The sequence below is a fragment of the Mytilus galloprovincialis genome, chromosome 14 (assembly GCF_965363235.1).
Source record: "Mytilus galloprovincialis chromosome 14, xbMytGall1.hap1.1, whole genome shotgun sequence".
NCBI classification, from domain to species: domain Eukaryota; kingdom Metazoa; phylum Mollusca; class Bivalvia; order Mytilida; family Mytilidae; genus Mytilus; species Mytilus galloprovincialis.
The window spans coordinates 66,950,351-66,965,073 of record NC_134851.1 but is presented as its reverse complement, the minus strand read 5'-3'; the positions used below and the strand labels follow the sequence as shown (position 1 = coordinate 66,965,073).

Sequence of the window (14,723 nt, the reverse complement as noted above, 5' to 3'; positions counted from 1 at the left end):
ATGACTACACAAAATTTAAGTGGTATGCTTGACATATTTAAAGGGGTACCACAAGGTTCTATCCTTGGACCCATCCTATTTAATATTTTTATTAATGATTTGTTCTTTTTTGTAAAAAATTGTTCTTTATATAATTATGCTGATGACAATACTTTGTCAAAGTCTGGAAATTCCTTACAAGATGTAATTTCTGCTCTTGAGGAAGACAGCAATTTTTTAATACAGTGGTTTTCTTCCAATAAAATGCAGGCCAACCCAGAGAAATTTCAAGCTATCTCTCTTGGCAAAAAAACACATGATAAAAAGATTGTGTTTGATTTGGATGGTATTTCTATATCATGTGAGGATGAGGTTAAACTACTTGGAGTTACGATTGATTTTAAATTAAACTTTAATTTACACATTTCAAATATTTGTAAAAAGGCTGCAAGGCAATTAAATGTTTTGAAAAGAATTGGGAAACATCTAAACAAACTGAGTAAGCTTACAATTTACTACTCTTTTATTATGTCAAACTTTAGTTATTGCCCTTTGACTTGGCATTTCTGTGGGGAACAAAATACCAGGAAAATAGAAAAAATACAAGAAAGAGCGCTTCGATTTATTTATGAAGACCATCAGAGCTCATACGAAACACTCCTGCAGATTTCGAACCTTCCATCATTAAAAACTCGTAGAATGCGCTCAATTGCCTTGGAGACCTTTAAAATAATTAATAAAAAATGCCCATTATTTATTCAAGATTTAGTTGTAATAAAAAATAGTTCATATAATTTCAGGTATGTAAACACTGCTGAGGTACCTAGACCTAGAACCTCCAGTTATGGTAAAAGATCCTTTAGATTTGAGGCAGCACAAGTATGGAACTCACTTCCTAATGAGGCTCGACTCATGACTTCTTTTGACCAGTTTAGGAATTATATAAATTCCTGGTGTGGGGGTCAAAAATGTTACTGCAGTTCATGTCGTTTCCACCCAGTGCTGTCTCAAAGCTGAAATTTCTTTCTTTCTTTTTATAATGGCCTTTTGCTCTGCTTTTTATGCATTTTTATGCATTTTTTTTTTAATATATCTGCCATTAAATGCTAGTGCTTATATTTATTTATTTATTTTTATGCTTTTAGTCTGTTATATTTTATGATCCCAAGTGATTTGCTGATTCCCCCGTTTCAATGCACATAGAGGCGCTTGCCACATGAACTTTGACTCTGGAGACTCACAAATCAAATAGAGTTGCTTTCATTATATTGCATGTTTTTTTTAGTTTTATTTGGTAGTATTTGCATGATGCTGCATGTTTTTTATGTGATAGTCGGTTAAAGAGCTCACCAGAGCTCATGTTTCCTCTGTTATTGTGTATATATATGCCGACTCTAAATAAAATTTACTTACTTACTTACTTACAATGACTCTGAGACTCATTGTACACACTTTTTTTTCGCCTGAATTTTGATTATATGTTAAATGAAGTATTAAAATTGTTTATCTAAAAGATATACTGTCGTAGTTTGAAATGACCTCGACATACATTTTGATGAGATTGATACATTAGTTGGACTTTTATGACTTTTATTGTTATCTATCAAATCATATTTTATATATATTCGTCTATCGTGTATTACCGTGTCCTGTATCTTTTATAACTTTTTACAACCACTCATCAACAAAAACCAATACCGTTTCGTATACAACAGTACCAACAGCCAAGCAGTCAGTAGTTCTGGTCTGACAACTTAAAAGACATAGAGGACATATGGGTATTGATCCGGCGGTGGCGTTACCTAACTTCTAAAAAGCTTTATATTTTAGAAGGCGGAAGACATGGATACTCCATATTTTGTATATAGATACATTATATTATTTTAATATGATTTTGTATATTTTAACATATTCAAATGATAAGAACGCCAATAGTTTCGCTTCAGAGTCAGGCTTTATATTTGAATACGACCATTGACTAGAAATGTGGTATGACAGTGTTGTCTATGTTCGTTCTTAATTATGTGTGTTAAATTTATCGTCACATCAATCTGTCTCCCACCATTATCTCGACTCGACGAGATCTAAAATGCAAGACTTGGGCGTTTCCAACGTCGGCGTTAACAGTATATTAGTTTACGAGTATGTCAATTAGTGATAAGTCAACCGTATTTGGTATACATGATACAGTTGTGTTAGTTTTGATCTTTAAAAACTGTTTGCTAAATTTAGATTTTCTGTATGTATTATACATTTGGCACCAAGCTTAGTACCTTACATCTTGAATGCAATAATAAATAAGCTGAAGTCCATGACGTCTCAAATAAACACTAATAATAGACTTTATCCTCGGTCAATATAATCTGAACAGGTCCATATATGACGTATTGACCTCCAAATGTTTCAAGTTCATTGTGAATAGTAATTTAATTTGCAAGATATTTCGACATAGAAGGATACTAATAGCTAACAGTACCACTTGGTTGTGGATTTTTATCCTCCATTAAAAGTCCATTGAGTTAAATACAAAAACTGAAAACAGCACAATGACTCTCATTACAATTTTTTTTTTAATTTCTGCTGCACTTTGAGGTTTTTATGTTAAATGACATAGGCGGATCCAGGGGGGGCCCCCCCCTTTCGTGGGAAAAATTTGGTTGATTATATAGGGAATCATTGAAGCATGACTGGAGCAGGCCCCCCCCCCCCCCCCTTTAGGTCAATCAGCCCCCCCCCCCCCTTAGGAAAAGTTCTGGATCCGCCATTGAATGAGTTATTGAAATAGTTTTTCTAAAAGATAAGCTATCATAATTTGAAATGATTAAAATTTGAGATAACATCTGCTTCAGCTTACATCGTGATGTGATTATGATAATTGGACTTGAATCATCTATCAAATCCTTTTATATTATATGTTGTTTACTTAAAAGGCTCGTCTATCGGGCTAGAATTATAAACCTGTCCTGTATCTGTGGAAACATTAATAACCTGTAAGTCGATAAGTTAATTTGTTTTCATAGAATATCAAATAGTTATAAAAGGTACCAGGATTATAATTTAGTACGCCAGAATCGCGTTTCGTCTACATTAGACTCATCAGTGACGTTCATATCAAAATATTTATAAAGCCAAACAAGTACAAAGTTGAAATGCATTGAGGATCCAAAATTCCAAAAAGTTGTGCCAAAGACGGTTAAGGTAATCTATGCCTGGGATAAGAAAATTCTTAGTGTTTCGAAAAATTCAAAGTTTTGTAAACAGGAAATAAAAATGACCACATTATTGATATTCATGTCAACACCAAAGTGTTGACTACTGGGCTGGTGATACCCGCGAGGACGAAACGTCCACCAGCACTAGGTTTCCCCCTCTATATTTGACAAAACTCCATGCATTTTTAATTTCGTTATATGATTTGGCATCAAAGTACTAGTATTCTGTTTTCATTGTGGTTGATAAGTCTTTTGTTAACAATCACCCCTCTGGCGTAATTTTTTTTTTATAAAACTTACTGTCTCCATCAACGACTTATTTTTTAAAACATAACACTTAATATACAATTACCCCTTGCTTTTAAGTTGAACTTGGTTATAACAGATTTCTTTTTGAACCCCTTCAGCTAATGACAGCGTCACATGTTGACATAAGTGAAGGAGTGTTCTACACAAAGATGTGCCAATCATAGACATATATATATTGGGTATAACAAAAAATTGCGTCTATTATCTCATTTTTCTTTATTAGTGAAAGAAAAAACATTTTACTTCAAAACTCACCATAAAGATACACGAACCAGGCTTCTAGTAAGCATACTATGGAAACCAACGCGTTTTGTGTACACAAGACACATCATTGAGCCTCGGTTTAAATAAGTTGGTATGCCAAACAATTGTAGTTTACATCTTCGACATTCGTTCTTTCCGAGTTATAAAAAGCTTTAGTATTAAAGACTATGGTGTCTTCTTGTTATATGTTTTAATATGTCGCTGTCTCATTGACATTTTTACAATCACAACTTTCCCTTGCTTATATAAGCAGAAATAGTTAAAATCAAACTAGAATGACATCAGTCACAATCTTTCTAAAAAGTAAAATCACAAAAATACCAAACTCAGAGGAAAATTCAAACGGAACAATAACTCTAATCAAACATTGGCCATGTTGACTCTTTTGTAGCTCTTATTGTGATTTATTACAATTTCTCTCTATTTTATAAATGTCTTCTGCAAAATGAAATGCATGAAAATCATGTCAAGGACAATAACTTGTCCATTGTCAGTTTCAGCCAAATTAAATAAATTTCTAGATTTTACTGTACATTTTTGCTATTTGCTATTGCTCTCAAGCTACTTTAATTTCTGCTAAATTGGAAAGGTAAGCACTTCCTGAAATTAATCAAAACAACATACATGTAGATATTTTTCAAATTTTATTTTATTTAAATAGTCTGAAGGCAAACATACAATTTTCTTAGATTTAACCTCTTATTAACACCCTATTACCAGCCTGCAGTTCTGCAAATACAATAAGAACTGTGTTTCTTGTTGATATTTGAAAACAAAAACCATTTATGGCTATTGAGATTTTTTACTGTGTTCTGATTTATCTGTCATGCCGAAAGCCAGTAATAGGTTGTGTTATTTGTAGTGCAAGCTTTCTGCATTTAATTTTCTTGCCCCAATCTTAACCTGGCTTAGAATATGAAGCTATCTGCACTACTCAAATAGCAGCAAGATTTGTATAAGAGAGCTAGAGTATAAAATCGAAAAGAAAAGTGTTTTCTTTTTTTTTGGCTGCCTTTTTACCTTCATGACATTATCTAAATAATCTTTTGACACATGTAAAGCTCAGAAAAATTACTCTACAGCACACAGGTAATTTTAATCCATCAATGAGGGGGTGATTCAGGGATGCTCTGACATTTCCCCAAATCCCACTTCTTTGGATTTCACTTTTTTTAGCCCCTACATCCCAAAACATGTGAGCCAACTTTCTTGGTAATTCCAAGTGCTCACCCTTTGATGTACTCCATTTTTTTTGTATAAGAATTGAAAGCATCAGATGTATATCTTGGAAATACAAATGTATAAGATTAGCTAGCTTATTCAATGATTTTACAAAATCTTTTGTTAGATTTGAGTTGAAATGAGTTGGCTTTCTATACATGTATATAGCTACAAATGTACCATGGATAAACAAGAAAATCACCCGAACTGTAGTGTAACTTATCTTTTGATAATTTTGTTTTTGACAAATAAAACTGAGGTGGTCTTTGGTTTAACTATTGAAATCTACATATTTAATTTCTTATAGGAACTGGTGGTTTCAGGGGGACATATAATACTCAAAGGATATAATAACTTTTTATAAGGCACCAAAAAATGTATAACTAAATGGAAATTAAAGCCTCTTGTTAATACTTCTGTCATGTCTGTGATGAGTCTGATGACTATGTAAATTGTCTCCTGTTTTGGCTTTCAGATTTTTTGGTTTAAATTAAATGGGTAAGTCTCAATATTGTTTAATAAACATGATAAATACCTAATTTATTTTGTTGTTTTGGTATGTTTCTCTAAAATCAGAAAAGAAACATGACTTAAAAATAAAAAAACATTTAAAGAAAAATTATTTTGAATGTCTACTTGAAAAATAGAAAAAAGAATTGCATTTAACATTAAAAACATTTTAATTTAATTTTTCTATAAGCACAAACTTGTATTACAAATCATCGCTATAAATCCTATTCAGTTGTTAACAAAATATGTTCTCATTGTAGTCATTCTGTTTAATTAAGTATTGGAGAAATATGTGACAAAAATATTTGTTGGAGGAACAGATGGAAAATTGCTAGCAATATATAGCCCTAAGAGTAGGAGTATACTTGTAATATCAATATTTGGCTTGTTTAATTGTAAATAATTAGGATTGATATATCATATAATTTTCCTAAAAATATTTGTTGATATGCAACTATATAATTATATCATGCTTGTTCAGTTCAGTTGCAGGCAGTAAATTTTGCACATCACCCCATTTTTGCCACCCTTTTTATATATTAAATCCAGAGTTCGCGAAAAGTGTCAGTCCTCAGGATTTTACCACAAAAATTGTGCATAGGACTGACACAATTTTAGTATTTTTCAATAGAATTAATAGTGAGGACCAGTAGATTTTCTTCAAGGACCACCAGGGGAAAAAAGTTTTTGCGAACTCTGTTTAAAAATCATTAATCATGTACATGTGATTTATCTTGCAATTTATTACTTTTTTTCAAATTTGAATTTTTAACCACTTAAGTTAATGCTGATTATTTTAACTTCTTTTTTTATAATGCACATTTATTCCAACTAAAAAATCAAAATGAATAAAACAGATATCATAACTAGGCTCTGGCCACCTGAAATTTTGTGAGTTGAGATCTTTGCCAATATTTAATTTGTTTAATTCTTTAAAGTATTTATACTGACAATGACAAAATTTTAAATGGTGGTGGACAAAATTTACTGCCATTTATACTGTTAAGTTGTTACATATATAGGAAAATGTAAACCAGTATTAAAGCCAGGTACATCTGGAAACATAGTACTAGAAAGAGTATCAGTCAACGTCCAACTGCTTCCCTGTTCACAACAACATTTAACAGCGCAATTAAATTTCTGGCTCTTGCACATTCGAAGCTGAACGTCATTCATAGCACCCTGTATTTGTTTTCCGTGTTGTAGATTCCGCCGAGAGTTTTTCTGACATGATTGGCAATCGGTACAAAAGTCCCATAAATCCTGTTCTTGTGAATCGTGAGATACGTTCTTACAATTAGGTCTAGCAGACGATGGAAGACAAGGTCCATTTGAACAAAATAAATTCTGTGTTTGTTTTTCCTTTGCACTTGAAGATACTGTTCCTGATTTAATTTGATCCATGGCCGAGTACCAGAACTTGACAAATGTGGTTGGTAAGGACACAACAGTCATCAATTCAGCTAACATGTAATCAATGGATTCCTTGGTAAAACTTGGTTTTTGGTCAACTGGCAATTCAGGTTCTTCATGTGTCACATTCTCATTAGTGATTGTCTCTCTAACAGGAAGCACACCTGTGATGGGAAGGGGAGTTAATCTGCCTTGTGAATGTAGAATGATGGGACCTAATGTTGCTGTAGCAGCGGTAACCAACACTGTAGAACCAATCATTGTCAGTATACCAGTCAGGTAGGTCAAAGAGGAAACCAGTATGACCTGAAATAAAAGAGAAAATTATCAAATTAAAAGGAGATAAATAAAATTTGTTTTTGAATTTTCACTCAAGATATTTATTAGCAAGTGGCAAATATTGTACCTATCAAAATGTTTAAACCTGATGCATTTGTTTGCACTTGTCCTAAGTTTGGAATCTGATGTTCAGTAGCTGTTGTTTGTTGTTGTGGTTCATAAGTGTTTCTGGTTTGTTTATATAGATTAGACTGTTGGTTTTCTCGTTTGAATGGTTTTACACTAGTCATTTTTGGGGCCGTTAATAGCTTACTGTTTGGTGTCAACCAAGGGTCTGTGTTGAAGGCAGAACTTTGACCTATAATAGTTTACTTTACAAATCATGACTTTGATGGAGAGTTTTCTCATTGGCACTCATACCACATCTTCTTATATCTACATGTAATTACTTGTATATTTAGGAAAAGTGAATAATGTTGATTAACATGATTAATGAGCAATTTTCCAATAAGACATGTCAATCAGCCTAGAAAATATACTCTGGCTATGAGACAACAGGTTGTTGATTTTACTCCTAGATATCATGTTAGTTGAGAGATAACAAATTCTAGTTTTAATGTTTTTGGATTTATAAATAATATCTAGTAGTTGTTTAGGATATTCTATAGCCATCTGACTACTGTCAGAGAAGGTATCTTTCCATTATTTTTGTCATTGGATAGCCATCTCATTGATATATATGTACCCTACATCTCTTATTATTCATACTACTATGTATTGTACCCTACCTTGGAGATTTCCTGACTAATGGCGAGGAATTTGGCATCATGTGATAGCACCAATAAATCTGTATATGTAAACCATCCCCGGTCTATTCCATTTTGTAATGCTATTCTGTAATTATAACAAAGACAATTAATTTACAACTATTTTCATCAAATTTGCATTTCCATGAGCCACATGACAGGTAGCACATGCAGAGCAGGCCTGCTTAATTCATAAATTTCTTAATGTACTATTTGTGATTTCCTTTATTCCTGTGACATTGTTTTTTTTTACTTAATGCTTTTGTTTTGTCATCTTGAAAACGTTATCCTCTTTTTTATTACACATGTTTTTCCAGTAATGAGCAAGATTTAAACATTATGTAAATCCATACACATTATGAAGTCAAAGCTATTAAAAATATCATTCCATGAAATCTCAACAATCAATTTTATATTCACTGCGTTACACTTACCTGATTTTCGCCAGAGAAAACTGAGGTTCTAAGTGCTTAACTGATATAGATGTAGATGATTTTTAAAAGATCAGCTAAGCGCTTGAGCGAGATAAGACCAAATACCGGAGAGAATATCCAATTAAGTAAACCTATCAGGTAAGTGTAACTCCGTTCACAAAATTCAAATTTGTGAACCAAATTATATAATTTTTTAAACTAAAATAACTTGACATATGCACAACAGTTACCTTGTTTCAATGTTATGAAGCACCTTGCCGAATTCTTTGTCACTAACAAATAAATTCCAGTCCTGTAATTGTAGAATTTATACATCAATTAATATAATTGATAATTAATAATGAAAAAATATTTTAACAATTGCATGATTACCATATTTTATTTGGTCATATCTCATCTTGAAATACTTTATGTATCATATTAAAACAGTTTTGAAGGTAGTTAGGATCTTGTTAGTTTTAAGCAATAAGAGGGTAACTAAATTTTTCATCAAAAATAATGAGAATCTTACAATGGCCGATAGAAATTCTCGTTCCATTTGATTAATTTCCTCTGTTTCCATGTCAACTGAGTCTGCCCATTCATCGTTAAAGACTTCTTCATCAACACCTTCATCATACATAAACTTGGAAGCCATCATCTATAATAAATACAAATAAGTTAACTTTGGATTTTATACTTGTAACTAATTTTTCCTATGTACATATATTGATATTTCAAATCTTAGGATGAAAAGAAAAGATTGTTTGGTTGATTAATTATTGTTTAACACCACTTTCAGTATTTATTGCCTTATCTTGGCATTTTAATTGGAAACAAGAGAATACATGTGCAGAGCGAACCATTAAAATTGTCAGGAATCTGGCAAAATCCTGTCAATTTTTTTTTAATGAGATGTATACCAATTCAGACAATGATTAGTGTTTATTGTTAAAACCCAAATGTTTTTTTGCAGATTGATTGTTACAAGTTAGGAAATTTTAATGATTCAAGTCTATACACCAAATCAATTTTCACAATGAATTTAAATAAGATTTTTATGGTTTTTTTTTTATATGGAATCATTGCATTTTTCCACAATAAAGTTAACATTGGAATATAATGTTATCTACATTATTGCTTGAATTTCATACAATCTAATTGTTTTTTCCATTACATTTTCGTATGGATGTGATGCTAGAAGCAAGATGCTATGTTTAAAACTTTCCTTTTTACACCAATACAATTTATAGGGAAAACTTGTATAAGGAGAAATCTTACCATTGAAATGAGGAAGAGGTCAGAGGAGGATATCTGTTGTAGGTATTCTGGATTCTTTGTCCGTAGTCTGTTAGTATAGATCATACCCATCATCATTGTCGAAGGAGATATACAGTTCTCTCTGTAATAAAAAAAGTACAAATGTGACACCATCTGGAAATCAGCTCAAAATCAGGGTCACAACTACAATAACCCTTTCTTGATTAAAACATGTTCACACTTAGGTGTACAAATGTCAAATTTCAACAAATCAAGTAAATTTAAAATTAAAATAAAAAAAATTAGTTAATTCTTCCTATGTTTTTTAAATACTTCAAATAAAAAGTAAAGACGATACATTTCAAATACAAATGAAAGTAGATGCACAAGGTAAAAGAGTTGCAACCAAATGTAAAGAAGAAAAAAATATTGTTTTTTTATTCTAGACAATTTTTTTCACGATTGTCTCCCTTGGACCATTTCTATTTTTTTAATCTGACAGATCAACATTAAGTTATCTAATTTTGGATTTAGATTTTTCACCAATAATATATATTATTCAAGGCCTTGCTATCAACCTTGAATGAGTGTATGTATTTGTGTATAAGTTAGAACAACTGTATAATTTTGGTATGTTATGGGACTGTCATTCACATGAGAGGTTTAGCTAGTTAAAAACCAGATTTAATCAACTATTTTCTTCATAAGAAAAAGCCTGTACCAAGTCAGGATTATGACAGTTGGTATCCATTTGTTAGATGTCTTTGAACTATTGATTTTTGCCAATTGCTTACAGACTTTCCATTTAGAATTTTCCTCTAAGTTCAGTATTTTTGTTATTAACTTTATATGACATTATCATTTACTTACCTGCTTGCAGCAGCCACCATGTATTGGTCAATTTTTCCAAGTTTACGAGGAGCTCTTTCTTGAAACAGTTCCACTGCAATATCTACAAAAAAATGAAATATAAAGTGTTCAGAAAAATATTTGTGTCTTATAAAGCATTTTTACACAATTCCAAAAATTTAGACATTGAGTAGATAAACTTAAATGTTTTTTATAAGAAGAATTTACATAACCCAACAAAAAGTTGTGGATACATTTAAATCAAACTGTATAATGTAAAGATGTGAACCTGTTGATTTAAGACAATTTTAACAGAAAATATATCAACAATTAATTTATTCTAACACATGAAGAATGGGTGAATGCTTTTTATATCTGCCTATACAAATTTAACCTCAGACTCAGATTTTGTCAAAAATGATGATTATGAGAGCCTAATTCATTTTTAGAAAGTATTTTAACATGTAAAATATGCAAATCTTATTATGAAAGACAAAAAATGACCTGTTTACACTAGATGCAGCATTTGTTAAAAGTTTCGACAAGGACAGGTGGAAAAAACAAAATCCATAGTAGTGTAAATAGCAAAATAATTCAACAGTTGTCTCCCTTGGAACTTTAATAAAACAATAATTTTCACTGTTTTTTAACTGATGCTTTGTTTTTTCTTATATTAAAACATGCACAGGATAACTTGAGAAAGGTCAAACAAGTCAAAGGTCAAATTCCTACCTGTTAGAGGTAACGAGGGTCTTTCTGTGTTGGGCATCTTTCCGTAATACAAAGTCTTTCTAAATCTTTCTGTTAAAGCATCATGATCCTGTTGAAAAATAATAATCATCAAAATCAAGGTATCAGTTAAGCAAATGTTTATTCATCAGATCCATGGTATTTTTTGGAGGCAGCCGTGATAATGTTATGAAGTAAAAATACATATACGTTCGCACCCTTTTCATTGGTTTTTGTGTTTAATAATTTTGTTATCTGGTTTTGGTAGGTGAGGGGCTATAAATATTTTTTTTGTCATTGTCTCAAAATAAATAAAGATTCTAACTACGTTTTTTTGTGTGTTGAATAAATTCTAATCATGTTTTGGATAGTGTAAATGCTATATAAATAAAAAAACATTGTTTCTAACTACAGTGAGATTTAACAATGTCTTTTTCTTGCATTGTACATGTAAGTCAATTATTCATCATCAATCTTTCTATTAAGCATAATATGTCGTTGCTAGTGGCCTTGTTAAAACAATTAAATTTTGTGTTTTTCATTTGAAATCTTCAATGTTTTACTCATACCAAGCTATATGCAGTATTTACATCAAAGCAAGTTAAAACAACAATCATGATTTTCTGATAATTCAACTGGAATTTGATTTAATTTAAAATTAGGTGCGAAAGTGTACTGGGCATGAACAGACTCGAATCTAGGATGTGATGTTGTAATTGATGAATTTCAAAATCTGGGTCCACTCTTGATTTGATTATATTTAGTGTACATGGTGTACTGCTATACATTTTTTTCATTGTTTCAAAATAAAGTGAGATGTAGGGACCAAGCTGTTAATAACTATTAAATTTCATGTTTTTCATTTAAAATCTTCAATGTGTTGCTCATACCAAGCTATATTTACATCAAAGCAAGTTTACACAACAATCATTATTTTCTAATAATTCAACTGGAATTCAATCTAAAATTGGGTCGAATGTGTAGGGTGCTATACATTTCAAATATTCCTTCATACCAGCCACCATCATATCCTGGAACAACATACCTACTCTACATCTAAATTACAGCACCATTTTTAACTGTACATATACAGATCTCTTTTTAACTGTACATCCTTTATACCTTTATACCTTTATCTTCGGGTCGTTACATAAGCCAAAGGCTTCTACTGACCCCTCATCTTGGATTGTCGTATATGATTTCTCATCTCATAATAATATATTTATATATAATATATATAACTTATCAAAAAATACTTATTTAGGTGTGCGCAGCTGAAACACTTAACACGAACATATGAATTTATATAGGTTCCAATTTTCGCCATTTAATGCAGACTTAAAATTATTCAGTCTTTGCCGTCACCGTTAAATCTGACAGGTTATTCCACTGATCCACTACTCTAATTGAAAAAGTATTTAGTCTATGTGTCGTCTTACACTGTTTTTTAAAAAGTTTTAATGAGTGACCTCTAGTATTATTAGATGGTGATAAAGTAAATAGGCTCATCCAGTCAATGTCATCTATACCATGCAACGCTTTGTAGACTTGTATCATATCATTCCTATCCCTACGATATTCCAAGGTTGGCAAACCCAATGAACTTGCCTGTCTTCATAATTAAGATGACAAATATTTTTTACCAGCTTTGTGGCCCTTCTTTGTACAGATTCCAATTTGCGGATGTCTTTTTTAAGATACGGTGACCAGACACATGTCGCATATATATGATATTACATGTACAAGAGACATGAAACTCGTTAGATATTTGAGCAGCAATTATTTTCAAGAGTCAGACATTGCTGATGTAAACCTATGATATAAGTTTCTTTAATTGTGGCTTAATAGGATGATTTTCTCGAACCTTTAAAACAACCGGGAAAGACATGAAAGTCTGAAAGGAGAGACAGATGCCAGATTACCTTATATGGATAATCACATGAATAAACTTTGTAAATTCATTTACGACTTACATCCTTGTGGTAGTCTAACATATCCGATTCCCCTAAAGGGCAGGGGAAACGAAAATAAGACATCTTTTTCCTTGTCCCTCTTTTTTCTAGACTTTTGTGTATTGCCTGTCACTTCGTAACTTCCAGGTGAAGGTCGATCTATTCGATGTCGTGTATAACGGGACTTTAGGCGTCAACGGACGTAAAAGTCAGAAGAATTCAGAAGATAAATTCACGCGAGACTTAGGTGTGGTGTGGAGCACTACACAAAATGGCGAAGATTGATTTTCAAACACTTGAGTGACAGACGATATTTATTTGTACATTATTTAAAAAATCACAATGGCAGATGTTGAGGTGGATTTAGCAAAACTTCCTCAAGGCATAAATGAACAATTGCGCGAGCTTGAACTTGAACTATCAGAGGGTAAGAGTCTTAGAGTAAATTTTCATTGTCAGAACTCGGTGCCAAAATATTAGCACATAATCAATGATGAGACTGACTTCCTGTTGTTATCATAGAAAAGATAAACACTTCCAATACACAATCTGGAAGTGCAAGACACATGTCATTTTGTTGCAATGTCTATATTCAGCCCTGAACACAAAGTAACATGTAAAAACAGGGACAGCTCATTACATTAGTGAGTCATTTTGTTTCAGCATACAAAGAAGTGCAAATTAGTGTGTTGTCATTTTCAACAGGTTCATATTTTATGTTTTTGGTTTGAACATAGGATGAATTAACCAAATGTTCATAAAATAAGTCAAGAAATAAATATATATATATAGACGATATTTATTAGCACAAACACATTTACATTAAATGGTTATGGCATACAAAATACACCTTATCGCTAATCCCGGCTGACCCGGACACTTGAACTTTTGACACATACAACAATGACTTTTCCATTGTAGCGTCAGTTTTTTGATTTATGATGTCAAAAATTTTACGGGAACCTGTGTGATATCCAGTAATGGCGGACAAATAGCGATAAGGTGTATTAAGACAATAAACTGACAAAAGTTAAATTGATTATAATTATATTAGAGTGACAGTGTACTGTGTGTTGAGAGATTTAGGTGCAGGTCGTTTCGTAACCTGGTCGTTTCGTATCTAGTCAATTCGTAACTTACTAGGTCGTTTTGTACCTGAGACGTTTTGTAACCGTATATCAATATATAATAATAATAATATGAGTCGTAGGTTACTTAAAAAATAATAAAATTACCTATTGATGTACATATAGAGGGATGGCACAACGACCTTAACACCCAAGCTGCCATCGGCAACCCTCCGTTCTACCTTCTTTTTAGGTTGTGTGCCATAAGTCATGTGCCCAATTTTCAAGTTGGTCCAAATCGTGGTCCAAAAATAAGCTTTGTGTGATTTCAACAAAAATTGAATCCTTGGGGTTCTTTGATATGCTGAATCTAAACATGTATTAAGATTTTTGCTTAGGCCTAAAAAAATTAAATCTGTGTTTCTGGCAACATCATTTGGAAAAATAGGGTCAGTAGGTT

General features: G+C 31.9%; 2 protein-coding genes and 1 long non-coding RNA gene across 5 annotated transcripts in view; 2 read left to right on the top strand and 1 right to left on the bottom strand.

Annotated features, from left to right (window-relative positions):
- The first annotated feature begins 19 nt into the window (after window positions 1-19).
- LOC143059198 (uncharacterized) lies at window positions 20-1,397 on the top strand. Its single transcript, XR_012973426.1, has 2 exons — window positions 20-478; window positions 780-1,397. It is a non-coding gene; the product is annotated as an uncharacterized LOC143059198 (long non-coding RNA).
- A 5,066-nt stretch (window positions 1,398-6,463) lies between these two features.
- Window positions 6,464-13,375, bottom strand: LOC143059851 (protein CNPPD1-like). Its single transcript, XM_076233424.1, has 8 exons — window positions 13,218-13,375; window positions 11,248-11,335; window positions 10,537-10,618; window positions 9,688-9,808; window positions 8,939-9,067; window positions 8,658-8,719; window positions 7,976-8,081; window positions 6,464-7,214 (listed from the first exon to the last, which is right to left on the bottom strand). Exons 1-8 carry the CDS (start codon window positions 13,278-13,280, stop codon window positions 6,498-6,500), a joined length of 1,368 nt encoding a protein of 455 aa, XP_076089539.1. The 5' UTR covers window positions 13,281-13,375; the 3' UTR covers window positions 6,464-6,497.
- Window positions 13,376-13,439: 64 nt separating this feature from the next.
- LOC143059850 (disco-interacting protein 2 homolog C-like) overlaps window positions 13,440-14,723 on the top strand; it is an 86,523-nt gene continuing 85,239 nt past the window's right edge. For 2 of the 3 annotated variants that reach the window (XM_076233420.1, XM_076233419.1), the window contains exon 1: window positions 13,441-13,623. In XM_076233420.1, the coding sequence (XP_076089535.1) occupies window positions 13,539-13,623 (85 nt within the window). In that variant the 5' untranslated portion in view covers window positions 13,441-13,538. Of the gene's footprint in view, window positions 13,624-14,723 lie in introns of all 3 variants that reach the window. The other variant, XM_076233417.1, reaches the window with a different exon arrangement.

Coding starts and splice junctions, on each gene's coding strand:
- LOC143059851 (XM_076233424.1), bottom strand. CDS start 13,280: ATGTCTTATTTTCGTTTCCCCTGCCCTTTAGGGGAATCGGATATGTTA. Junction 9,068..9,687: donor ACCTCTTCCTCATTTCAATG/GTAAGATTTCTC, acceptor TATTTATTATAG/ATGATGGCTTCCAAGTTTAT. Junction 7,215..7,975: donor TTAGTCAGGAAATCTCCAAG/GTAGGGTACAAT, acceptor CTTTTATTTCAG/GTCATACTGGTTTCCTCTTT.